This window comes from Psilocybe cubensis, chromosome 12 (assembly GCF_017499595.1).
Source record: "Psilocybe cubensis strain MGC-MH-2018 chromosome 12, whole genome shotgun sequence".
Taxonomy (NCBI): Eukaryota; Fungi; Basidiomycota; class Agaricomycetes; order Agaricales; family Agrocybaceae; genus Psilocybe; species Psilocybe cubensis.
This window is the reverse complement of record NC_063010.1, coordinates 217,865-244,761: the sequence shown is the minus strand read 5'-3', so window position 1 is coordinate 244,761 and position 26,897 is coordinate 217,865. Positions and strand designations below refer to the sequence as shown.

General features: G+C 45.6%; 7 protein-coding genes across 7 annotated transcripts; 3 read left to right on the top strand and 4 right to left on the bottom strand.

The window, feature by feature from the left end:
• Positions 1-297: 297 nt before the first annotated feature.
• JR316_0012083 (Protein farnesyltransferase subunit beta) lies at positions 298-2,083 on the top strand (the record flags this gene model as incomplete). The annotated part of the gene is made up of 7 exons (XM_047897720.1): positions 298-578; positions 629-784; positions 835-1,424; positions 1,475-1,562; positions 1,613-1,728; positions 1,793-1,896; positions 1,949-2,083. 7 exons carry the CDS (start codon positions 298-300, stop codon positions 2,081-2,083), a joined length of 1,470 nt encoding a protein of 489 aa, XP_047742609.1.
• A 5,470-nt stretch (positions 2,084-7,553) lies between these two features.
• JR316_0012082 (Glucoamylase) lies at positions 7,554-8,793 on the top strand (the record flags this gene model as incomplete). Its single annotated transcript, XM_047897719.1, has 2 exons — positions 7,554-7,661; positions 7,711-8,793. 2 exons carry the CDS (start codon positions 7,554-7,556, stop codon positions 8,791-8,793), a joined length of 1,191 nt encoding a protein of 396 aa, XP_047742608.1.
• Positions 8,794-8,882: 89 nt separating this feature from the next.
• JR316_0012081 (Esterase) lies at positions 8,883-9,902 on the bottom strand (the record flags this gene model as incomplete). The annotated part of the gene is made up of 3 exons (XM_047897718.1): positions 8,883-9,511; positions 9,563-9,673; positions 9,728-9,902. 3 exons carry the CDS (start codon positions 9,900-9,902, stop codon positions 8,883-8,885), a joined length of 915 nt encoding a protein of 304 aa, XP_047742607.1.
• Positions 9,903-11,360: 1,458 nt separating this feature from the next.
• Positions 11,361-13,129, bottom strand: JR316_0012080 (uncharacterized protein; the record flags this gene model as incomplete). Its single annotated transcript, XM_047897717.1, has 6 exons — positions 11,361-11,387; positions 11,439-11,991; positions 12,045-12,372; positions 12,425-12,546; positions 12,598-12,725; positions 12,806-13,129. The coding sequence occupies 6 exons, from the start codon at positions 13,127-13,129 to the stop codon at positions 11,361-11,363; spliced, it is 1,482 nt and encodes a 493-aa protein (XP_047742606.1).
• A 3,836-nt stretch (positions 13,130-16,965) lies between these two features.
• On the bottom strand, positions 16,966-18,310 carry JR316_0012079 (Putative deoxyribonuclease TATDN2; the record flags this gene model as incomplete). Its single annotated transcript, XM_047897716.1, has 6 exons — positions 16,966-17,366; positions 17,418-17,502; positions 17,559-17,772; positions 17,838-17,879; positions 17,935-17,944; positions 18,004-18,310. 6 exons carry the CDS (start codon positions 18,308-18,310, stop codon positions 16,966-16,968), a joined length of 1,059 nt encoding a protein of 352 aa, XP_047742605.1.
• A 390-nt stretch (positions 18,311-18,700) lies between these two features.
• JR316_0012078 (uncharacterized protein) lies at positions 18,701-20,968 on the bottom strand (the record flags this gene model as incomplete). The annotated part of the gene is made up of 12 exons (XM_047897715.1): positions 18,701-19,302; positions 19,356-19,373; positions 19,441-19,465; positions 19,516-19,822; positions 19,887-20,054; positions 20,123-20,183; positions 20,237-20,263; positions 20,310-20,355; positions 20,420-20,482; positions 20,540-20,611; positions 20,673-20,685; positions 20,754-20,968. The coding sequence occupies 12 exons, from the start codon at positions 20,966-20,968 to the stop codon at positions 18,701-18,703; spliced, it is 1,617 nt and encodes a 538-aa protein (XP_047742604.1).
• A 2,298-nt stretch (positions 20,969-23,266) lies between these two features.
• On the top strand, positions 23,267-24,748 carry JR316_0012077 (uncharacterized protein; the record flags this gene model as incomplete). Its single annotated transcript, XM_047897714.1, has 11 exons — positions 23,267-23,386; positions 23,449-23,474; positions 23,532-23,557; positions 23,610-23,659; positions 23,709-23,733; positions 24,129-24,138; positions 24,189-24,235; positions 24,294-24,306; positions 24,361-24,388; positions 24,447-24,504; positions 24,567-24,748. The coding sequence occupies 11 exons, from the start codon at positions 23,267-23,269 to the stop codon at positions 24,746-24,748; spliced, it is 585 nt and encodes a 194-aa protein (XP_047742603.1).
• Positions 24,749-26,897: the final 2,149 nt, after the last annotated feature.

Here is a 26,897-nt window from a genome sequence, read left to right as displayed (position 1 = left end):
GGACAGTGTTAACCCTGATTTGGAGAAAAATATATCTCTATCGAAAGTCAGAAATAATTTTGCATCTGGCGTCATTCAAAGCACCTAGAGGGATAGATTTGTTTGGAACAATACAGGGTTTCTGTTCATAGGTTGGTGTGACGTTTCACGTGTGACATTCTCGCGGAGATTGAAAATGCTTGTTGCTGTCCAAATGTGGTAATTACTGCCATCTTGGGACCGTCCGTTATCTAATCAACGGGTATTGTTAGTGCGTTTCACACCTTTGCAACACCAATACCTTCCTTGGCCTTTACTATGTTGCCTCCTAAAACAACGAATGATGGATTTCCAACGCCTACCTCACTATCGCAGTCAGAAACTGAAGAAATGTTGATAAAGCACATTCCAGACGACACATCGCAAAAGAAACCAACTCTCGACAAAAAGATGCACATGTCTTTCCTTGTTCGCAATTTGGTCCAAGGATTTCCAGAGAGGTATATTAGTCAGGATGCAAGCCAACCGTGGCTACTGTTCTGGACTGTGCAAGCTTTCAGTGTACTACAGGTTGGACTCGATCCGGGAAATAAACAAAGGTATTATTGTGGCTTTCTCCGTTGAAAACGAGGCTCGATAATGTGCCCAGAATCATTGATAAAGTTCTCGCATGGCAACATCCTGATGGTGGATTTGGTGGGGGACCTGGTCAGGCTGCCCATCTGCTGCCGACCTACGCTTCCGTATGTATATTGGCAATCGTCGGACGACCGGGTCCAGGTGGTGGATGGGATCAGATTGACAGGTGCGCTATTGAATCTACATCTGCTACTGTATCTCGCTAATTGATAACAGAGAAAAGATGTACAAATTCTTCATGTCGCTCAAACTGAAGGATGGCTCTTTTCTCGTGGCACACCATTCCGAGGTCGATGTTCGCGGGATATACTGTCTTCTGATGGTAGCAACCTTTCTGGATCTTCTTACTCCTGAGTTGGTGGAAGGTACAGCTTCGTTTGTGGCATCTTGCCAGACTTACGAAGGTGGTTTCGCATCATCCTCACACCCATCGTATTCTCTCTCTGGGGACGTACTCCCGCCTCCAGCTGCGCGCCCGCCTCTTGGAGAAGCTCACGGTGGATACACTTTCTGCGCTCTCGCATCCTGGGTACTTTTGCAGCCTTACCTGGAGCTTTCACAAGAAAAGCCTACAATCGACGTTTCTAACTTATTAAGATGGTTGGTCCACATGCAAGGAACGTTCATTGAACTTGGAGGTTTCAAAGGACGGACGAATAAACTTGTTGACGGGTGTTACTCATGGTGGTGTGGTGGTTCGTTTGCCCTCCTAGAAGCACTTGGAGTGGGTGGAATCCAAAATGCCAATTCCGACGAGGTTCCAATTGATAGTGGAACGGGTGACGGTGTTTGGGATGATGTCGATGGTTAGTCCATATTCTTGTTTTAGTCTCCACCGCTGATTTGGGAATTTAAGAGGGATTGTACAACCGTATGGCTCTCCAAGAGTATATCATTTACGCTGGTCAGCATCCAACAGGTGGATTGCGCGACAAACCACCCAAGTGAGTTTTGGTGGTTTATCATGAGTGTCGATAGTAATTATTGTTACCAGAAATGCGGATGCATATCATACTCTATATTGCTTATCGGGACTTTCGTCTGCCCAGCATCACGTCTTCCCTTCGCATCTAAGAAAAAAGCAATTTTTGGATTCCTGGAAATCATCAGGTATCATGAATACTACTCTTTGTAAAAAACGCGTGATCCTAACATACCATTCCTACAGGATCAGATTCCACTAAAGATGAGCTACGGAAACGATCGTTCGGCAGTATTCTTTCCTGGATTGAAGAAGAGGGTGCATCTCACATACTCGGTGGGACAGAAAACCGTTTGGTATGTTTTTTTGAAAATTTATTTATATAATAAATTTTGAATACTTCAACAGAACGCAACGCATCCTTTGACGAATCTTACCATCACTCATACTGAAGCCATTACTGCGCATTTCTACGAACAGGATGTACCCGCTAAGCAACGAAGTGCTCCTACACCCACCCGTGCAGCAGCCGCCACAGCATAGACCTCAATCTGGTCGATTCGAGCACTTGAACTTTTTCTTGGTTCATGTCTTACAGCTTTCAGTTTTGTATCTAGTCAAGGAACCCAATTTGTATTTATACACCACGTCAATCGCATCAATGCAATAACCTGTGTCACTAATCTTCAGCCCTCTGTGCTTCATCGGCTGATCTCAAGTGCAATAACGTTGAATGCAAATTTACATGTCATCTTGGCACATTCGCATCATACTTTTCTCCGTCGAGTTGTATTTTATTTTTCGCCAAACATTGGCCCAAATCTAACTCCATAGATGTACGATTTATGCAAGTAACTTTTTCGAGCATCAGCATACTGTATATTTCACAAATCCCCAACTATAGTACAACCAGGCTGTCTCACGCCCGAACTCCAAATCCCGTGCATAATCTCCGGCGTGGCAGGACAAATGCCATTGAGCAACAGCCAATAGCCATAAGCGGTGCAATCAGATCCGGTTCCTTGGCTTCCCTTTACGTTTCATGTTGGCCGTTTGGTATAAATACCAGCAAGGCTCGCCACCGCTGCCTTTCCCCCGAGCTGGTCTCTAAATCAACGTCCCCCTCAACATTTTCAAAAATCAAGATGTTTTCATCCATGCGGCTGGCCGCTCTCGCTTCAGTTACTCTCGTGTTTGCATCTAGTGCGCTTGGCCTAGTGCTCCCCCAGAAAAGGTGTGTACCTGTTTTTATATGATTGAGCACGATGGGCGGTTCTGTATGGGTTGTGCTGGCCATGCAAACGTACAGCTGGGTTGAATATATTCATGAGCGCTCATTATTTTTTTTACCATCCTACAGAGCTCAGCTTTGCAACGGACACGCAGAGCTGTGCGATCGTAAATACGGGAACGTCACCTTCCTCGGATCCCATGATTCGTTTGCATTCAGTGGGAACCCATTTGCTTGTAAGATATCCTTTGAACCGTCTTTTTGTAATTCTTTTTGACATGATGGTAAATTGACTCAGTGGCAAGGACGCAAGAGGTGGATATTAAGGCACAATTGACAATGGGAGTGAGGATGCTGCAGGCTCAATCTCACATGTGTGTCCTACTTTTCTCTCTTGTTGGTTTTACCTGCTGAACTTTTTTGTGTGTCTTTCTAGGAATAACAACGAACTGCACTTCTGCCATACCAGTTAGTATCCCCACCTCTTCAATTTTATTTGGATACTAATCTTTCTCTGTAATAGCCTGCGTAAGCTATAACAGTCTAGAAATGCGATCCAACTTTTTAATTCGACGGTTTGGTGATTTAGGGCCTTTTCGATGGTGGAACAGTTGCATCCTACCTCCACAAAGTCAAACGCTTCCTCGACAGGCACCCTAACGAAGTGTTGACTCTGGTTTTCACAAACCCTGAAAACCTCTCTGTATCTGAGGTGTGGAAGCCGGTCTTCGACAAGAGCGGTACGTCGTAAAGCTTGGCCTAATGAACTACTGTGCTGAATTTTCTGTGTAGGCATAACCGACATGGCATATGTACCCCCACAGCCTGTTATGTCCCGCGATGACTGGCCCACCCTTGGTGAGATGATTGAATCCGGCAAGAGGGTTGTTATTTTCCTGGACCAAGGCGCAGAGAGCCGCACCGAGCCCGCGGTCGAGTTTATCCTGCCACAGTTCCAGATGGTGTGTACAACTTCTGTCAGCCTATTCTTTTGCTCTAATGTTTTGTGAATTTGTAGGTCTGGGAAGATAAATTCGACCCCACTGATGCGAGGTTCCCATGCAAAGTTGACCGAACTGCTGGCCCCCTCGCCCCCGCCCAGCAACTCAGTCTCATCAACCACAACCTCAATGCGAACATCTTCCCTATTGGCCGAGGTATTCTCATCCCTGACCGCCTGCACAGTCCTATGACCAATGGTATCAACTCGTGCGTCTACTACTTCTTATTACCCCGGCTTGATTTTAAAATTGATCTCCAGCATCTTGGAACACTCCACCCACTGCGCACCGTATGTCGAGGACCGTAACCCCAACTTTGTTCTTCTCGACTATGTGAACGTTGGCCAGGGCTTGGAGGCCGTTAACCGCCTCAACGGGTTTGCGTACTGAAATGACGAATACGAACATCTACGAGAGCCTACTGCATGAAATGTATCGGTTAGAGAGGGGACATTCGCTGTGCGAATCAATCTAATCAATAAATCTAATTCCGCTTCACTGCTGCTAACTGTCTGATTTCTTTTGAGTAAAAATGCTGAGTGTAAATATAGGGGAAGGCACTGTGAACTGCAAAAGCGTTCAAATGTCCGAGATAGAAAAGAAAAGAAAAGAACGCTCGACGGCTACATCTGATCCAACCCTTCAGCACATAATCCACAGCCAATGCATTCGAGGCAAGCTGAGATACTCTATGTCAGTCAAACTCATTTTCGCCATATTGATACGGCTTACCCAAACCGCCACAGCAAGCACAGAGATAACACGGGCAACATAGTGGATTTTCAAATGCGCCTTGAAGCAGAACTTCAGATCAGCCAGAATCCTGAAATGGCAATCCTGCGGCGTTTCGTACCTCTACAACACCATGCACTCAAGCAAATAGCGAGAATAAGCACAATTAACAGACCAACAAAGATGACAATCAGGTATACTATAAACCGTGATTCGTAAGTTATGAAAATTAAAGCGATTAACCACTCACGTTTTCTATTCACGAATGTATTGTTTCCCGTGCCATTTGTGCCATCGCTGACGGCTCTCGAGACCAAATTTTCTGTACCCCAACTGGCAAGATCATACCCACTCATGCAAGTAAATGTCATGAATCCAGCAAAAATAACCAAAGCGATTATTGCAGGGACTAGGAAACGTCGCAGACGTCCATTGTGACAATGGCGGTGATCAGAATGAGTTGGGCGATTGTGTCCTTGCGCACTGCAGTTTTCGCATGCGACCTTGTCGTTATGCTTGGCATCGAAATCGAATTTCTGGTCGGTTGGGTATATCTCACAAATCGCCTGGGGTTGTTCTGTTACAGCGAGTCGCTGTGGGGAGGTGTAGGTCATTGAAGCCATGGGCAAGCTGAAGAGACGATTTGTGAGCTCTCCTGAGAGCTATATCCAAGAAATGACGAAGGTGAGGAGGAGTGGGAATAAATGCGGCTGTCGTGATCGTCCTTAACCCTTTTATAACTGGTTGCCATTGGAGGCGGTGTACGTCATGAGGATCAGTTAACGTCGTCTAGACGCCGTCTAGTGAATCCATAGATCCTTTAACCCAAGTGTAATCGGTTTAGAAGTATTGACGAGGAACACAAGCTCTTGTCCGCAGCACGCATAGCTTTCGTACTCCTATTTCCTAGCCATTGGGCATTGGGCATGAGATGATCGCTCATTACATCCATGAGCAACAAGCAGTTAAAACTTATAAAGAAATTTCGAGGTCCACACGACGTTGCCATGTGTCCGCCTCGTTGCGTACTGGCTCGAAGTGCTTATCGAATGCAATGTAACGTGTTTTTGCAAATGATTTGGCAACGGTCTCTGCACACCGGAATGTGGCCTTCGGTGAACCAGAATATGTCACCTTTTTATAGTACACAATTAAGCTGCGGCGCGTGGCGGTGCGCTTCGTTAATTACTTGATGCGCTGAGACTCACCTGTTGATCGTGGTGGATCGTGGCTAACGATGTAGCTTGTAGGCAGTGGTTGAATGAAATATAGCGACGGCCAATGGAATGCCGCTTTTTTATGTATTTATTAAAGTTTCAACTTGTATTGTGGAAGGCTTGAAGCTTGAGCCACCGCAGTTCTGACTATAATTGAATGGATGCCTCCAATGAACGCACACCATTCCCAATTATTTTCAATTTTAAATGGCTTTATTCTTCTCTTTTGTCTTTGATTAGTATTTTGCGCCAGACAGAGAAAATGCTCAGATTCATATGTAAATGCTGCTCGCCTTTCTACGCTAATACTACAACTTGTGCTGTTTGGAGTTCTTTCCGTCCTTGAGTATATTGTATGGTATCCACGGAGTATGTGTTCGCAATTTTGGGTTTATGCTTCTTATCATAGGCGCGCTATAAGAAAATAACATATATTAGTTCGAATCAGTGAGGGAATCTTTCGGTGTCCCCCAGTTCTCTGTCGTTTTTGCAGCATTGAATAATATTATTGAATATAAATAAATTGAGTGTGCCAGGAGAACAAGCAAGATAAAACGCAGGCCAAAAAGAGTATGCAGCATGCCCCCCAAAATTTATAACCTCCCTAGGCAGGCTTTGAGTTTATCGGGCGTTTAGTAGAAATGACTTAAAAGTCTATATTTGGGTAGCTTTCGAAAGTTAGGGGCCAAACTATCGCGTCGCGTCATGCTCGTGACCAGCTCACATCCGATGACAAATAATTTTTCGATGTCCGACCTCTCAAAGTCATTGAACTCGTTGCACGATTGCTTTGTGAACATAGACCCTGGTGAGTGCAGCAATGTTTCGGATTACTGCAATTCACATATTCATTCATCATCTGGGTGTAGCTATGTGCAGTACGCGTCACTGGCTAGCGAACGACTGGCACTGTCTGAAAAAGTACTACATTGAATGTGTGAGTCGCACCCCAGACTATGGCTACAAAGTAATACCTTCAGTAGTCGGCGACTACTGAAAAGAACCAGAAAGTTAATTACACCGGTGCGGTGTAAATTCTCGAACAAACTTCATGATGTACGACCCTCACTTTACCTACTCGATAACTTCATAATCCTCACGCGAATGCCACGAGGAACGGAAGCAGGACTTGGACGAACGGAAAATTATACGTCCACTTGACTACCTCGACTTCTCTTTGTGTCATACAATTGAACATCCGAGGTTTCTGATTGAAAGGTTCTGTAGATATCTGGTCAACGTGATGCTCGAATTCTATAAACACTGAAGAATGATCGCCCGGTCTTGCGCACTCATTTTACTGTCGACGTTCTTGAAACACGTTCTTTGGTCGACCGACCGAAATGATGGAAGTTAATCAGGTCAGAAGATGACTTAACAATCTTTTTTTGCAGATACACTTTCTTCACTTTTCGAAATGGTCACTCATGACCCCCGATGCATCGCTGAAGTCAACCTGGGGTCAATACGGGACATTTGGTGTCTATATTTATCCTGGGGTGTCATGGCTTGCAAGGAGTCCGACATGGCGTACATCCAAAGTCAGACGACATGTTTTCAGCATCAGATTTTCTTCTCTAGCTTCCTGTCCTATCCGCTTTACCTGAACGCATTGGTTGCTTTTGGAAAATAGTTCGATCGCCATCCTGCGGGGATAAAGATGCTCATCTGGGCTGCTTCACGACGCGTTGCAGAAAAACATCTGACGCACACCCGCAGCGTATGAGACCTGACACCATGACCGAATGGTTGCATTATCAGAGGCTACCAAAACTGCATAAAAAGGGCAGCATTCCTATGTGGAATCGTTAGCATTGCGTTCATTCAGGAAAATGAAGTCTACCAATTTCTTCATCGCCAGTGCACTCTGGTTTGCAGCTTCTGTCTATGGTCATGGCTATATGACAATTCCTAAAAGTCGAAGCCGCCTCGGATCAGAGGTACGCCTGTTTCTTCGATAACAAGTGCAAATTTAATTCCCTTGAGCAGGCTGGCATAGATACCTGTCCTGAATGTGCCATTTTAGAGCCCGTGCAATCTTGGCCAGACCTTACTGCCGCCCCCGTCGGTCGTAGCGGCCCATGCGGCTATAACGCTCGCGTCAGCGTAGACTACAACAACCCGGCCACCAACTGGGGAAACACCCCCGTCGTAACCTACACCGCTGGATCGACTGTCAGCGTCGAGTGGTGCGTTGACCACAATGGCGACCATGGAGGCATGTTTTCGTACCGTATCTGCCAGGACCAGGACATCGTTAATAAGCTTATGACCCCTGGGTATCTACCCACCGATGCGGAGAAACAGGCAGCGGAGGATTGCTTCCAGGCTGGCACTCTTGATTGCACTGATGTGGATGGCCAGACCTGCGAGTTCAGCGGCGATTGCTCACCTGGTCAGCCATGCTACCGAAATGACTGGTTTACGTGTAAGCCATTCAGCGACACTAAGTGCCAGGGCGTCGATAATTCCGCGCTTGGGTCGTGCTACACCAGCATTGCGGGGGGATATACGGTTACGAAAAAAGTCAAGATCCCGAACTACACATCCGACCACACTATCCTCTCTCTGCGCTGGAACTCCTTCCAGACTGGACAAATTTACTTGTCCTGTGCTGATATCGCCATCACTGGAGGAACAGGCTCATCCACGACTGCCTTGCCGCCGTCCTCGACTACCTCATTCCCTTCATCGTCTACTTCCACGGCTACTTCTTCTGCACCAAGTTCGAGTTCCACTGCACCTGCCTGTTCTATCCCCGGCAACGTAGCCGTCACATTCAACGAGCTTGTAACCACAGTTTTCGGGGACACCATCAAGCTCGTCGGGTCCATCCCCCAACTTGGATCATGGAACACCGGCTCTGCTCTCCCCCTCTCTGCGTCGGCATATACGAGTAGCAACCCCTTATGGTCCATCACAATGTCCCTTCCTGTCGGCGCGTCATTCGAGTACAAGTTCCTCAAAGTGTCGAGCAGTGGTGCGGTGACTTGGGAAAGCGATCCTAACAGGTCGTATACTGTTCCTTCCAGCTGTGCCGCGTCTGTCGCTGCTTCAAGTACCTGGCGTTAAACATTTACTGGATGACACTGGATAAATTGGAGGCCTAGAAAGAATTTGAAGTTCCATTTTGTCAAATAATTAAAACTTAATGTTGTGCATCAGGAACAGAATCCATTATCTAACCAGTCGATAATAAACGATGTCAGTTTTCCTGTATCTTTATCCCCAGTCAAAAAGTTCAGAAACGGCTGATCATGGACACCCTTGTCCTCCAAGTAAAATGCAACATCTCTGTGATGGTTTCCAAGCTTCTCCTTCGCATAATCCACTATAGCGTCCCGCAGGATCTCATGCTCTCCCGCGCTAACAAGTATTCGCTTAATTGCTTTATCCGATCCATCGAGCCAGGATTGAGGTGCGGAGTACGCGTCAATGTACGGAAGGTCGGGTGTGGGGACGCCAGAAAGGACAATGGATCCCCAGTATGTGAAGATAGGCACGCTGACGAGGTCTCCCCGTCCTTGGTTGCTTCTTAGCAAAGAGCTGTCTGTGAGACTTGTCCATGGGGACATCATATACGCCCCACCCAGAGGCTCTGAGAGGGACAATTCTGGGACGCCCGCAAGCGGGTGCAAGATGTGAGAGAGTACCTGGTGGATGAGTGCTCCGCCGGCCGAGTCACCTGTGAGTTGGATGTGAGAGGGTTTGATACCAGTGTCTATTAGGTGCTGTATGGCAAGCACAGCTTGCTTGAGTTGGGTTGGGAAGGGCGCATCAGGGATCAGAGCTTGAGGTTAGGTTAGTTATGCCCATCCAAAGGTTTACAAGTAAAGCTTACTGTAATTCAACATCGCGATGTCAAATTCTACACCTCTTTTTGATAATATATCTTGAGCATGATCCCAAAGCCATGGAGTCGACGAGAGTGCAGGAAAGAGAAACGCACCCCCTGAATAATCAAAGTTCAGCAATCTCTCCGAGAATTGAAGTTGATTTCGCATACCATGGAAGAACAACAAAACGCGATCAGCTTTCCTTGGTCCAAACCAAAATAGTCTCGCGTCGTCACCCAGCTCCTGGATAACCTCAGGGCGACCCTTAGCTTTCATAAAATCCGCGTAGACGCCCTTTGTAGTCCCGGTGATCGCGCGTGCTTGTCGTCTGCTCAGGTGGGTCATTAGGTGCAGTGACGCAGTGTCTAATAGCACCCTTTTCCACGTTTTATGTTTTACATACGGAGACCGGAATGATTGAATCAGTGCCCAAAAGAGGACAACGGCTGTTTAGGTACTGCTGAGAATGTTATTGTTCGTCGTAGAAACACGCGCACGTACGTAGGGACATCAAGACGACGAGAAGTTTCACTTTGTCCAAAAAATTTAACCTGTTCAATGGGTGTGCCCCACCTTCAGACATGTTGTCGATCTGGTAAGAGCAACGAGCTTTTCGATGTCAGTAACACCAATGGTCGACACGCCTTTTTAGTACTCCGAAATCCGAATAGAACGCAGGCGCGATGACAGCGGGGTACACGTCTTGCTAGGCTTTCACTGTTTGTTCACGTCTGACTCATTGCACCGTCCAATGCAACAGCCTAGGTGAGTCTGCAGGTTTAGGTCTTCGCAGCCGAAGTGAAAGGGCACCACCTTCCCTTGATCTCCTCCGTCAGTTTTACTAATGTTAGAGCATTCATGCCGAATTCGGTATGAGTCACATTATTCGAAGCCCCGGATGGTCCTGATGTTCTGAGGCGCATGGTCATCATTAATTTGGCGATGGTTTCTCTTCAGGCTGTATACTGACATTATTGGCTAATAACAATGACCGTACCATAGTGAGAGGGATGCAGACAATTAATTGTCGAATTATGTCCTGAGCTATATAAAGAGATAAAGAGATATAGATTTTGCAGGCGGCTCCATCCAACCAAGACGTAGTAGTAACAGTATAATCATACCATTTGGCATTTCAGAACAATGAAGATCTCGTCTTCGCGCGTCACTTCTAAGTTCTAACCCAATTGCATATAGCCATTGCCAAAATTGACATCCTCTGATGTTATTTAGGCTGTGACAGAAATGACAGAAGATTGGTAAGAGAAGGATGATTTATATTTTCAAGATTGAGTCGATGGTTATTCTCCATTAAATTCGGTGTAAATTGGGGTTTGAAGCCAGCCCCTAAGTACCACCAGAGACGCGATGCAGTGTCACGTGCACCACTACCTCGGTTATATCGGTCATACCAAGCCTAGAATTCGAAACCTTTGAATGCAATAGAAAAATAGGTTGTTTTTCAGCAATAATATACAGAGCGATAGAGAGTAAGTTCTGCAGTGAGAAGTTAGATAACATCAATTTGTAATAAAATATTGAAACGCACATTAACACGGAGGAGTGTAGATTCCGGAGTATTGAGACTAGGACGAGGAAGAGGAGACAAAGATAAACTTGAGATGAGATGAGAGCTTTAAAATTGGATAACGAAATAAGAAATAAGGATTAGGAACAAAAAAGCAATAAATAAGGATGATGAGCCGCGATGGTATAGAAGAGAAACTCAAGAAAGCGAAGTGGATAATATGTGAGCAGAATGAAATAGATGGAGCAATAGAAGTGTACGTGGTTTGACCTTGTTTAGTAAGAAAGGGTCTCCGTGGGTTCCTGTAGAAACAGTTAAATAACGCACACCCAAGCAGAATAGTTTCGACGTACGGGCTTAACATCAGACGGAGGAACGTTCAATTTGTAATCCGTGAAACTAGACGTCGTGTTGTCTGTCGTGGCCGGGGGTTGGCCGGCATCTGTCGTGGTCGGTGCAGATGCATTGTCTGTTGCAGACGCAGGTTTCTTTCTCCTGTTCCCGGAAGCGGGTCCTTTGCGGCGTTGAGTACCATTCGGTTTCCCGCTTTCCTTTTTCTTCTGTCCCGCTGGCACTGCGGATTTGGGTGTCGTAGGCTCCGTTGGGGAGGCTGCAGCCTCTGGACCTCCCTCTTTCTTTTCCTTTTTTATGCCAGCGGACTTCGGCGGCTTGGCCATCCCCGCCTTCATCGCCTTGACATAGGCCTTCCACCGTTCGTTCTCGAGTTGGCGTTGTTCGCGAGACTTTTGTTCTGCAACTTCAAGAACAGACTTTACTTTCGCAATTTGCTCGGGGCTTGTCCACCATCCGTGTTTAGGAAGGGCAACTTTGGAGTGCGAGTAGATGCATTTTGCGGGGCCAAATTTGCACGAGTCGAGAAGGAAGTAGATACACACATTCTTGCCGCTGAAAAAGAGTCAAGGTTCAGAGAGTAGCCATCGTAAACAAGATTAACTTACAGGTCGTCACGTACGCTCTTCTCATCAGGTGCATGAGAGAACGTACAGGCGCTGCCGCGGCTACAGCCGTCATGATTGTAAAATCTGCATTGGACACCGTTTCCGACGTGATGGCAGTCGCTCGAGTCGGATAGTTCGGCGATTTCGAGCGCATCTTGGTCGTAGTGAGGGAAACTGAAATCGACGTCCTTGACGAGCTCGTCGACGGGGTTCGGACCGAGAGCATGTGTCCCGAGCTGGGTGCTAGTTTCGATGAAATGGGTCACTTCTGTGAGCGCGGCGCGGGCAAGTAGGTGGCTGGGGTCGTGTTCGAGCACGGTTTCAAAATCTGTGGAGTCAATTAGCTTGTCCCTTCGAAACTACGGCATTGAGCTTGGTACCGATTTTGGCAGGCCTTAAGAGCCGTTGTTCGAGGCGGGAAACACCTCGCACGTAGCGGGCTTCCGTATTTTTAGGATCTAAGGTGAGCGCCCGAGTTGCTGCGTGTGCAGCTTCTTCATACCTATTCCTTTATTGGTGTCGGATTTTAGGTACCAATTAGAGAGAGGCTCACCACTTCAGTTTACGATATGCAGCAGCGAGGCTGATAAAGTAGGATGGCTTCGAAGGGCACAGGTCAATGGCCAGTAGATATTGAGCGTATGAGGCTTTATAATTCCTCGAGTCAAAAAGAATGTCTCCCTGCAAATGTATTGCAATGATTGGTTTCCATTCCATGTTCAAATTCCTAGCGAGATGCCACAAATAATTTAAGCACTCACCGCTCGCTTGTACCCTTCAGCTTTCTCCCTGATAGCTGTCCTCCTCGCAATGCGCTTGAGAGCGCGAGCTGCAATCAATTCCTCCGTCGTTTTCGGTGGCGAGAGTACGACAGAAACTGAAGGTGCCGGTGTACCAGTAGCACTATCATCTACAGCTTGTGAATTTGTATCTTTCTGCGTCTCTGTAGATGTTGAACCAGTGGCAGTTATCGTGGCATCGCCTGTGGATACGGTGGTGGCAGGAACCTGTTCCACAACAACCGAGGTTTCGGCCTTCAGCACACTTGCAGCAACTAAGGCTTCACTTGGAGAAATAGCAGACATTATGTAGAAGTTGTGAGAAAAGATGATATAGAACTGAATATGAGGAATAGAAAATGAGGATGTCGTTGCTACTCGATGTTCAGAAAAAAGAGCAAATCAAAGAGACGAGGTCCGGGACACATCTGCATCATTGGATCACGTGAAGCAATTGATGCTACAGCCACCGCCATCAACGGGGCCTAACGCTGTAACTTACGGTAGTAATTTCAATTTTCAAATTTCAATGCGCTTTGAGCAATGTTGGAAAACTGGAATTTATGTGAGCGCACTACAAGGAAAGGCTCACTCAATTTACCTCCATACATTGAAAGCTTTTTTGTTTTGGGCATAGGAGCGGGACAGGTCCCCTTTTAGTCAGCAGTCTCGGCATTAAAAGTAAACCTGTTAATCATTTCTACGAGTAGTTATACACGGACGACCTGGGCAGATATGTAATGTATATACGTTTCAGAGAAATTGTCATGTCATATCATCAAGGTTCGTGGTATTACAGAGAGAAAAAAGAACTTTCGAAGATTGTCGGAGGACATAAGGACTCGGGAAGAGAGGATAGCACATTTAGATACCCAGCGTTTGACTTTGGTGTAGCCAAACCCATTTGTCTAATATCACACCTCTGGTGCCCCTGTGAATGTGGATGCAGGATGCTGAATTGGGTATGAAGACGCCGGGGTAGTGTTTGTAGATCTGGCATTTCCGAAGCTAGGAGGGAATGTCGATGGATCGTTCGGATCCTAATCATATGTAAGTATACAGTATGCATTTGAAATACATCACCCACATAAAGCCTCATTTGTTCAGTTCCAAAAGCACTGTTCGCCTGTACTTGATGAGGCGTATCACTTTGTGGAATCGGAACGTCATATCTCCCTGTAGGCTGCGAGCGTCTTTTTTTCCAAAGAATGAAAATGGCAGCTGCGATCAGAGCGGCACCAGCAATCCCTCCGACCGTCGCTCCTGCGATAACTCCAGCGTGGCTGTGAGTATGTGATTCAGATGATACTGCACTGGTTGGGGGTCCGGAGGTCGATGATGTCTGGCTGGAGGACGACGTTGGAGTCGGAATACTGGTTGACTCTACGCCACCTGTAATATAACAAATGTGAGCCAACTCCAATTCGTGTGGTCTCCATAGATCATACCTGCCGATGATGCAGAAGCAACGTTAAATGTATTACCTGTGGCCTTGATTACAATGAGCTTTCGATGAAGCCTCATCTATAGGCTTAAGAATTCTCACCGTAATGTTAAGATAGGCATAGTGTGGTACTCGAGTGTCTGGGGGTATATTTCCAGAAAAGCTATGAGGCGGATCTCAGTAGCTGTGAGTTCCGATTATTTGAACATACTTACATGCCTAAAAACACCTGACGACAGTTTTGATTGTACTGCGTCCAGCTACAGGATAGTACCTTTATCACCAACTACCCGTATGACTCAAAGATGAGGAAAGGTACCTGATAAAGTTGCGCCCTTGACACACTGCGCAAGCACTTAAAAGAGAATAGTAGACTGAGCTGCAGCTACAGTCCGTTCCATTGCCAGGCAGGGGCCCAATGTATGAGTTGTTCACGGGAAGTTGAGGTATAGGTTGAGCTGATAACCTCGGTTAAAATAGGAAAATTCACACAATTGAATACGTACGTGTCCCGGTAATACACACATTAAATAAGTCTGTGCCTATCTGACACGGACTTTGATTCAGGCTGTTGAAGCTCTGATAACTCATGAGCCCATGTAGATTTGATTACTTAGAGGCTACACACCCAATCAGCTAAACCAGAGGTACACTGCGCAATTCCGGCGATATTAGCATTTTGACCGAGAACCTGACGCGATAAAATCAAAAGTGAACCAAGCGCTATGGGACTAGTGATGATCATGGGTGCCATAGAAGATGGCGATGGAACGAATGCGTAGGCCGGATTTGCATTATATCTTATATGGCCACAAGTCACAAGCCGGATATAGGAACGAAAGGATGAATTGAAGCCCAACTTAGGTTGGCCGAGGAATCCCGACATCACAGGAAGTTGATGGCTATAATGGACATTGGTTTTATACCACCATCTGAATAATGTGAGAAGTGGATTCTTCTGTTGAAGCTTGTCATGTGGAATGAGAAGGTATACTTAGCCCGAGCTGCAGGCATACAGTATAAAACGCTGATCAAGTCGGACCGTCCAGATTAACTATTTCTCAGATGGAGACGAGATGGCATTCGCGCATGTACACAATGTAGAAAATCGCAAGGGGTAATATCTCAAGCTCAACTTGAGTGGTATTGAATAAGTTGTGTAACAGTGCCTTCCTAATTTGCTTTACAAGGAAATGAAACAGTACGCAGAATCCCTGATTAGAAGACTCGGGTAAACACTGGCGACCAGTGGCAGAGTAGGCCACAGGTATAATCACACTTCCTGTTGGATTATGAGTTTGGCGGAGGGGGATCAACAATGGCTGCTTCATGTCAGCATTGAACTCAACTCTGAACAAAGTAAAACATCACGCACGACAAACAAAGTTGTTCGCTATGAAATTCTCAGCGGGACCAAGCTGAGCCGGGCAATTGTTTTGAATGCATGTAAAGAGCGCAGTAAGAAACGCTGCCTTGTGGTTGCACAGACAGATGAAATCGTTTCTGATTCAGATGGCAGCAAGGACTTTGTTTAGTACCGAACCGGAATCGTAACCCAAGCGGTTTCGACTTACAAGTTGCATCCAACAATTTGAGCCGCGTTGCTAGCACAGTTTCGAATACAAGGTGTGGCACCCCAAGTCCAATCAAGGTTGACTGAAATACGAATGAGATCATAATTGTGTTTAATATACAACATATAACGTACTGCAGGCGTTGCTGAAAACACTGATAGGAGAGTCCGCAGTCGTTGTGATTGGGCAGGAAAGCTCTACACAGTCTCTGAAATCGGCTAAAAAGGTAGACGAGTTACAAAGGCACTTCAAATCTGTGCTAAAATCGAAAAATACGACAAAAACAAATGAACACAGTCTGATCATGAATAGGACACAACGTACACATCACAATTAGCGGATGCGGCCGCAGATTTTGCACAATTCACGACACATGGCGTAAGGGAGCTAAACCACGAGTTGGTGGTCTGAGCAGTCGACAAAAGCAGGACAAAGGGTGAGATGGCTGTGACTAAAGGAAGTGAAATACGCATTTTGTTAGCAAACACCCATCCAACGTTCTAGCTTTATATTCGTTGAAAGGCATGTTTGCAGACCCACACAGATCCCGGTTGCAAGCATTTGAACATAACAGCTCTGACAAGATCATCTGCGGAGGGAACAGAGGTAATAGGAATTTTGAATAGAAAACGGTTGAACCACGACCTGGTATTGAAATGAGCGATGTCAAATGACAGAAACGCTGAAAATTTCTTACAGGTTATGAGCGACCAAACCACGCAATATTCGGAGCGATTCAACGAAAGGCGCTTTAACATTTGAAATTGAAATTGAATACGCACAGCGCGCTGCAAGCCGGGGGAAAGGCATGTCAACTTCACGTCTGCCACGCCCATCATCGGTTATGAGACAAAGGTCAAAGCAGAGACCGAGACAGACATGTATTCACAATAGATTCTGAGGACAGGTTTACCAGAAATAATGCAGGTACACATCGCAACGCCGCCTGAGGTGATATAAATCAACTGAATGAACTCGATAAATACAACGGTACCTTGAATTTCATAATCCCTAGGTCGAAGTTGAAAGGCATTTGCGAAGCGATATCAAGTTGACGACGACCTGAACGACATTATAATTGAGAGGATGCGAAGGTACAGGATACGACTCTAATCTACTTGTCGTTATACCCCGTAGACGTTTCGAGCATTATCCCTAGCGACTCTCATAACAATATCAGCGTCCCATGAATCAGGCTGCGTAATATCAACAGATTGTGGGATTCCTGCAGTATCTTCGTCCGCAGGTGCTGCAATAGGTGGCGCTGGAGGAAGCCTTGCTTTGTTTGTAATGTCGGCTACAAACTTGGCCGTCCATGGTATCATTGCTGTGTGGCAGACAGGTAGCTTCTTTCCACGGATCGCAGGAAGATCGTCGTATAGATTGGAGGGAACCATGAACGGTGCATCGGTTTCGAGGAGAATGCGCATTGATGTAGGGGATGTGGAAAGAGGTTCTGAAGGTGGGGCGACCATATTCTGAACCACTGTCGACGTGTCCACATTGGTGGAATAAGTAATGACGCCTACGAAGTAAGGTCAGCGTCAAACGAATGGGATTGTTGGATGAAGCTGACCAGTTATTCCGATATAGAGGTTAGGAAAATGATCTAATAGTCTTTGTGCGAAGCCAGGTGAGTCGGTAAAGCAATGTATATGAATCTGACGTTGAACACTTCTTCAGTCATATTCGTACATCGATAGGTGATGGCACGCACTTTGTGATCTTTCGGGACCTCAGCTTTTAGAATACGCTCTGTATCGTCGTCAGCTTCGCGAGTGTGTATTGTGAGAGGTTTCCCGAGTCTGACGGCCTGCTTCAATTGACGTGTAAATACAGCCTGTTGAATATCCCGAGGGGAGTTGTCATAGTGGTAATCCAGCCCCATTTCTCCCCATCCAACACATCGCGGGTGCGCCATGGCTTCTAGACTGTATGAAGGACGTGTCATGAGATTTCGTTGACAAATACATGCACGCAAATTTGAACAACGAACATGTCATTTTCCACCTCATCGGTGTAGGATTTTGCGTCATGACTAGAACAACAATTATTGGCCCCTTTCAAGGCTTCGTTACAATTCGAACACTCACGGATGAACGCCTTATCGAAACAGAAATTATTAATCTTACTGTGCATCAGGCGTCAAGAACACGACGTACCCATGACGAACCAATACTCCAACCCGCCCCATTTCTCTTTATCGGCAGCGGCGTCCGCGAATTCTTTCCAGGTCTTATTTACTGGAGCTTCGCACCACACATCCACTACAGCCTCCACATTTCGCCCCTGATACATCGCCTTGATAAACTCATACACGGTCTGGTATTTCCCCTCCTTGTACCTGCCTCTATAGAAGTCAAATGTCGAAGCCACGTGTGTGTGTGTATCGACAATAGGAAGCGTTGAAGGTGGTGTGGGGAGCAGCAAATTCTCTTCTCCGGGTGTGGAAGACTTTCTCTTGCCCATGGTGCGCGAGTTCTTGGTTTTGGTCTGGTTTGGTTTTGGGATTTGCAGTGAGTGTTGTAATTGACTCGAGGTGGATAGATATTGTCTAGCGGGTATAGAAGGGGTTCTAAGTATCAAAAAGGTTGAGAATCTGGCGCCTTTTGATAGAAAGGGCCGGAATATCATTCAGAGTCAGAGTGGTAAGAGGCAGAGTCATTTTTTGTGTTCTCAGCGACGAAAGCGGAAGCGAATTTAGACGATCTTATCTTATCGGCATCATCGGACCTTGAATTCCTTGCTGAAGTTTACGTTCATGAATTTGCAAAGCAACCACGACTACACAACATCAACTATACCTTACAAAAACTCGAAAAAGTTCGACTGAAGTAGAACTTAGAAGACCGTAAATAACTAATCAACCCAGGTAACACATTCCAACTTGAGGTTGGCCTTGGGTTTGTATTTCGTCTTATCAGCGTGCTCGGCCTCGAGGCGGGTCTTCACACTTCTGTGTACCTTCACGCCATGGCGTCTCTGCTTAGGAACATGTCTACCACGACCAAAGTTAATTTTGAGCTTGGAGATCCACAAAGTGTCGTTGTCTGAGTCCTGATAACGGAACCTCAAAGGGATGAGTTCCAAGAGCCACCAGAACCACGCAAGACTGAGCTGGTCATAGATTGGAGCCAGTGAATCTTTGAGATCCGCAAGCTCCTCCGATTCCAATAGCTCCTCAGAAGGACTGAGGAGGGCAGAAGTCTCTTCGTCATCGTCGCTGGGAGGGGCAGGGGCCTTCTTGGGGATCGTCTGTATTTGCGATGTCAAAGGTGAGGAATGGTCAAGGGTCAACGCCGGAGGGCGGGGAAGGACGATGGGGTACAAGCTCGCAGGGTCCAGGCCGACCTTTTTGAGGCCGTCGACGTGGAACATGATACCACTGTGGTTCCTGAAGCACTCGCGGATCATCCAGCGAAGGGGGATACGGGCGAGACAAGGCTTTACAGCATTTGCGACTGAGGGATCAGAATCGGTTAATTATCCTGCAATGCATTCGATGAACACTAACCTGATCCGCCACCGATGTCTGCCAGATAGTAAAAATGATATTAGTTGAACTATATTCAATCTATACACTTAAGCATGAATCGTACCACAATGACAACCTGCAAACCAAACCTAGACGGTCTGTCAACTAAGGGCACACAACGCAATGAACAAGAACGTACTTCTTCAACGTTAGTTTCCGCAGTCTTGTCTTTGCTGTACTTCCTTTCCATAGCCTTATAGCTGTTGTGGCCGTTCTTATGCCCATTCGAGTGTTCTTTCTTTTTCTTCTTCTTGGACTCCTTCTCAATAGCTTGATCGGTAACACTGAGAAGCTGCTCCGTGGGGTTGGGCTTGTTCCAATGATTGGCCTTGAACTTTGCGCGGCGTTCATCCAAGGCAATAGCATGTCGGAAGGTGCGGACCACAGTGTTTGACGTAGTGAATGGGAGGCGACGTGGAATCAGACCAACGGAGCTGACGGTATCCCTAAGTGACAGTATGAAGAGTTAATGAAACGCCACTAGCAGAACGCATTGCAAATTGTGCGCACCAAACACCCAAGAACTCAATATCGACGTCAATAGAGAACGTCTTCTTGAAAGCATTCGACTGCTTCCACCCTTCATCGTCCGCTTTGGTGTACATTTTGTAAGCGAAAGGAACTTGTTGATGGTTGCACGTAGGCAGCAGCCCCACTTTGTGGATCATACCAGCTAAGCTAAATATCATTGCAGAAAATGTAAGAACAAGATGGTAATCAAGGAAGGCATGGAAAAAGGTATTCACCAGCGGGCGGTGTAGGCACCTCGAGAGAAGCCAAAAATGCATATCCGGTCGTTAGCACGATCTAGAGAACAGTCAAATGAGTTAAGTTGGAAGCAGTGTCATGGAATATCTCACAATTTTGCATCAAGAATTCGTATCCGCCTGAAGGGTGTTAGAAAGGGATAAATCATAAAGAACGGTAGCATACCCATGATGTGTGCATCAAGATTCCACGCGATAGCCATATCGAGGGTCTAAATATATTTATAAACAAGTTAATATTGTTTGAAAAGCGCAGAAGAGCGCGTGGAATCATACCTGACTGAATTTAGACATCATAGGGCTTACAATCTGAGGAACAGTGTAGGTACCAATTCCAGCCTAGTTGATCATGGATGAGAAATCAGTTGGCAAGATATGAAGAAAATCATGCCAAACCTGGTAGTAGACGAGTTGTTTGTTGGGATCGTCTTTCTTTAGCATGCTGAAGAATTCAACAATGTTTGAGTTCTGTTGTTTGGAATTTCTGCTTTAGTCTCAACATCCAAGTAACAAAAAACATCTTCCTCACGTCGGCATCGAACCTATATAGGGAATGTTAGTTGTAGGCTTATTCTGCCATAAACATAATGTATGACAAAAAATCACTCACTGGTCACCAGTGCCGTCAAAGCAGAGCACCAACGTGCGGTATGGATGATTCGGAGGCACAGTGTCGGTGAACGACTGCAAGAGAGAGTCAGAGTGTTCCGGCAGAGGAAGATCCGTAGGCTCGCGAGAAGGTGATGCTAGGAATGTCGTGACATCAGCGTCGTTACCGACGCTTATCCCAGAGTCGGAAGGGTATGCTGAAAGAGGTGCGCTCATGGTAATGTAGCTGCCGATACTGAACGGGATGGGAAAACCAAATGTTCGTTTTCGCTCCTCCTTCTCTTATACCACTACGACAACGTTAAGTACATCACCTCGGCATTTTGCTATTCGGGTTACATTGCAAAACGGTCTTCTGTTCTCGGTTCTAGAATCAACTGTGCGTTCAAATTAAATGAGTTGTAAAGCCTGCTATTGTGGTAAATCAAGAACCAGAACGTGAAAGGGGCAAAGGTCCTAACCTCCGACTGATACCATTACCAGGAAAGGATATGCTTCTTCGATGGGCTTCCCTCAGCACTACTGAGCACATAGGTACCGCAAGTTAGGAGGAATATGCACCACGGTCAAGATTTCGCTTCCGACATGCGCTAACCATGTTTACAGGAAAGTTCATTCTACCTGTAGCATGCACATATTAGAGAAGTCCGTCGGATCTGGCCTATCAATCGAGCGCGGGGACTCGGGAGCGTAAAAAGTGCGCGTTATTACTTTAGTAAATGAGGGTTAAATATTGGAAACGAAAAGCGACACCTTGACAAGCAATAAACCGAGGAGCGTCCGCGTCAACGTTCAACAATGGTACCTTCAGATATTTCCTGCCAAGGTCTCCAACTCCCAAATGACGTGTAAACAAGCTTCATGGACTAGAAGCCGGTAACATTCCCCCACCGTTACCCAACCTAAGAGTGACAGTTCATCATTTTACCAATCGAAGAAGCTATTAAAATATCCAACCACAAAGTTCATAGCTACGTGCAGGCTACGTGCATAATCCTAGGAGCATGGTGATATGGCGTTTCGGCGGGTTTGGTAGTGTGAACATAGAATGTAGTGACCCTCGGTGACCGTCGATGTCGGGTGTTGCATATTGTGTCATAAGCATGGCTTGGCTCGATGTGCAAGAGGGTTCAAGCACGTACAGCAGAAGCACAGAAACGCCATATCCTGACACCCATCTAGGGTTTGCAGACTGGCTCAGCAAAGAGGCAAGGAAAAGTCCAGAGTCAAAGTCCTCGAGGCCTGGGCAGAACCCACGTGAAAAATTGGCGTGAGAAGCTGCTGCCGAACCATTTCTGGTTCGGTAATTTGAATCTCCGCTGAATTTTGCGCTGAACTTTTGAATTTCCGCGTGATCTGATTTCTATTCTAATTGTAATAAGTGTTGACCTTGCAAGAAAGTTGCAGTTGTTAACTTCAGTCAGGACTCATTGCTGGGAAAAATGCAGGAAAAATGGGGCAACATCATGCGTGCTTTGATATACACATCGATTGGCCAATGACAGCAACTTGACATTGATTGATGCTATTAAAGCCGAACGGCTTGGGCAGTTGATTTTTCTCGACCTATTCATTCTCCGACCCAAATCCCTAAAACTTTCAACGTTCTCATACGTTATGTAACAAGTATACCGACTTTGGAAGTCTTGTTCAATAGTGTCTTTGTGGTAACATCAGCACTATACAACCTCTAATCAATCGTTTCTCCACATAATATAACCACCGATTGGAAAAGATGATTCTTTAGACTTGGGGTCGGAAGTATGCCCCACTTATTGATTTCACCACCACACTCATAAGATGGTTATCACTTCAGCTAGAGGGAAATTCTATTTTTAAACGCTAGGTTGACAGGTCCCCGCATGATCGCCAGTACGGATGAGGCCGACTACACTGACCAAACCTCGGGGAATGTTGCAAGCTCGGAGTGACGGGGTATGATAAAGCTTCTTGTTCATTGCGCGTGGCAACTCGACTCTTTACTTCCCAACTCGCGTTAGACAAATCTGCGTCCATCGAGAACATCGAGACATCGTGTTGAGGATTGTGACTATTTAGTCATTGGAGGGGAATACAGAGGGGTCCCAGATGGAGCTCGATAGTACGCTTGGTGCAGCTCTGCTTGGGTGTCTTCTGGCTTGCATGTGCGTTAGTTTATGGATAACCCGACTCTCTGCTAAACATTTGCTTTATAGACTCTATGGTGTAACCAGTGTGCAGACCTTTATCTTCTTTTCCAGCACACATAAAGATGGGCGATGGTTCAGAGCAGCTGTGAGTAACTCGAGATACTCTTCATGCACACTCCTCATTGACCGACTTGAAGATATTGTTTCTGTGGTATGTCACTTTATTCGTTGGCTCCCATCTTTGCTAACGTGAGCTGTGGTAGGCTATTAGACACAATGCATGTTGCTTTCACTGCACATGGAATTTATTTCTATCTTGTCTCCAATTTTGGAACATATTCAGTGCTTGAAGCGCCAACTTGGTATATCCACTCATTTCTAATACATGCACTATGTTCTTATGTTCTACTCTTCGCTTTTACAAGGTCGATTTTGGTACGTTCTTTCAAAAAAGTCTTCACCGTCTCGCTTACAGGTGGAAATGCAGGCCGGGGTGTATGTTACGGTTCGTATACATTCTCCCAATGGTAGTCGTGTATCGGCCGCCTGAGTCTTTTTTATTCTTAGAACTTGAGCGACATTATGGTCAGAAGGTAATCCCGATTACCATCTCCAAGTTTTTGGTTGACAGATGGGACTCAAAAATACAGTTTGTTTGCGAGGCGGGTGTCATCATGTGAGTATCCTCACATTTAACTTCTGTGAAAGGCGTTTAATGGGCATTATAGTATGTGGTCCAAGGCGACCCATTTTGAGGGTGGTTCTTCCCGTCATCATCGTGAGTATTGAAATTGATATGAATATAGTTCTATTCTTATATTCCACAGATAATATTTTCTATTGTTGTCTTTGGTGAGTGCTTGATTGAACAGCCGGCCTTTGAATATTGACTCTGGATGTTATAGCCACCGGAACGGGTCAGCAACGCTTTAATATCTTCTGCTTTGCACGATACTGATGTTGTAGACTTTGCGAGGCAGGCTTCGCTTCCAGAGCGTTCGTTTTCTTCTTCAATTCAGAGTACTTCCATCTGACGATTTGAACAGGTTCATCCTTGTAACATTTGAACGAATGAATCAAGTTTCCGTAAGCTTCCCCTTTTCTTGGGCGTATTGGCTACGGTGCTCATAGATATCCTTGATGTTTATTCTGGTAGTATCTTCTCTATACCAGCTTTGCCGCCGCGGCATTTGCCGACTCGTTGGTCGCAGTTTCACTATGTGCACTTTTATTTAACAGCCGTACAGGGATCAAACGGTAGGCCATATTGTGTCATGTATGATTTTATTACTGAAAAAGCCTTCCAGGACGGACTCAATTCTCAAAATAATGATGGCCTTCAGTATTAATACTGGTACGTCATCTGGGTCCTTGCGAGTTCTGATGTGATTAGCTCAGTTCCTTCTACATAGGGCTTTTGACAAGGTAGGACTCGGTCATCATTACTTATTGTATCAATATTTAATGCATAACCTATAGCATTTGTGCCGTTGCCTGTCTCGTAACCGTAAGTCGATGCATGGAAACCCTCCTTTTCACCTCAGAAATCTCATGTCTAAGAATAGTACGCCATATGGCCTCAGCGCTTCATCTTCATGGGATTATATTTCGCCTTGAGCAAACGTAAATATTAGACTTTTCTACAGCTATCACAGACGTCTGATTATGTTCTACCTTTTCAACAGTATATGTTAACTCCCTTCTTGCGTCGCTGAATGCCCGCCATTCTCTTAGCAGGAGGGATCGAGCAGACTCTACTGACTGTGATGTTGGAAGGACACCTATTGTCTTCCCCATGCATATGCAGAGCACATTTTCCACCACCAAAGAAGATAATACCCTCCAACACACATTTTCAACACCATGACTGCGACATGTGTTACTAATGTCAACGATCCTAGAGTCTAAAGTGATGGAATGTGGTAATTTTCACCATGTATTATAGTTATTCCATTTGCGCCTGGGCATAATAAAGTTAATTCAACGCCTGTATTGATGCAACAAGATATTTAAGAGCATTTCGCGCTGCGAAGTTGTTGAAATGGGATGCCAGATTGGATTGCATATCTGCTTTCGAGTCGATGCCATGGACTGGCAATCACATGGCTACCACTGAGTAAGGACCTTCTTTCACGTCGTCAACGTTCTCTCCTTCAGATTCAATAATATAGGGATTCAATGCTTCCGAGGAAGGATTACTGGCCGTCATGTGCCACGGTGACCTCCGAGGATGCAAGGAAGACGTATTCCTGTATTCATCATGGTCAAAAACCTCATCAAGTTCGACCTAAATATGTTTATAAAATACAGAGAGTGTCAGTAGAAGAAGTACTTGGAGAAAGGGTCGCACATACGGTTGCGAACTGCATCTCGCTATGCGTGTTTGTGCTCGGCCCTGAAAGTGAGATGTTTCCGGTTACGTGAAGGTATCGCCGTACATTTAGATTGGCCATGACGGTCGTAAAGTAGAGAGGGGAAAGCAGATGAAAGTATCCAAACACCATAAAGTCGGTGGTGATTGTACGGAAGAACTTTGTTAAATTGACGTCAGTCGCATATCTGTGAGATGAAGGGATCAGGCATACCACCACCACAATTGAAGTTGCTAGGAGAGCCGTCCATATTCCAGTATTGATCGAGAAAACCATTAGTCGCTGAAGCATTGCCTTTGTTCTGGAGCGATTGAATTATTGTTAAGGTAGGGTATGAATGGATGATTGCTCACGGTCTCAGAACCGAGCTAGTCGTAACAAAATGTCCCCACAATAGCGAACAGAGTCCTGCAGACAGCAATATGTCTGTGATCGCTCCGACTACTAGAGATATAATCAAAAGATCCTATTGGTCCTAAAAATGAGATTTTAATCACTTCCGTTATGAATACCTAGCACATTCCTTTTGAGTATCGCTAGATATTGCGTCCGATCTTAAATATGTGTCAGTTGCTGAGATAGTGCGGAGGTCATGTAATGTCCTACGTGATGGCTCTAAAAAATACTGAGAAAGATTGACAAAAGATCAGTGCTTTCAGCAAATATTAGACGTACTAGGAGGAATTACTGCAGAATATATAAATGTCAAGGTCATACATTAGTTTGTTTATTACCACCCACACAATTGAAGAAGCACGGCTGGCGCCTAAACGATCCTTAGTGAACAATCGGACCAGGCTATAACATGCGTACCACCGTCGCGGGAATGATCCATTTGAAATTGGACACTATTGTTGGGGTGCGAAATGAGTTACTTTGGGTTATTCTGGATCACGGAGGGGCAATACCAATCCAAAGCCTATACGCAAAAAATGACTGTGCTGATCCGGCAACGAGGGCCTTAAGTTCGGTCCATGATAAGCTAGCGTGTCTATGAGATGAGGTTATACCCACCGTACATAAATAAGGCATCTAAAATGTGTATCAGAACAGGGTTAAGAAGTGGGATTTGTCAATATTTACAAGCACATATCTGCAAACAACAGCATCTCTGTGTTGAGTAATGAAATTGCTTTCTGGAATTTTTAGATTTACCCCGAGGATACAGAATTTTTAAAAAGTAACTCTGTATCGAAGAACAGGGTTATGCCTATGGGAATTCAGAGGTCCACTTATCAATTCCATCAATTTGAACTGGTACCTGTGTAGATGGTGAATATCTGGCGTAATGTGTCGGAAATGCTTCGTAAATTAAATAAGAAAATTGTTGTCGTGAATGTGGCAATGAACATTAATACCACAGCCAGGATACCTGATCAACGAGCTGATTAGGGAAGCAAAAAGAGGGACTTCAGTGAAACGTACAAATATCTTGAGTGCCTTTGGCTCTCTGCCTGCCCTGTGCAACCCGCAATGAAGACATTATTGTGCATCGAAGTGAAATCAATCATACTTGATACAGAACCTAAATCTAATAGTTCAGAGTTAGATGAACTCTTGATAAAAGACCATTGTCAATACTCACGTCTGTGATATACCTACGCCTGGAGAAGTGAAACGCACAACGTAAGCATGAGGATACAA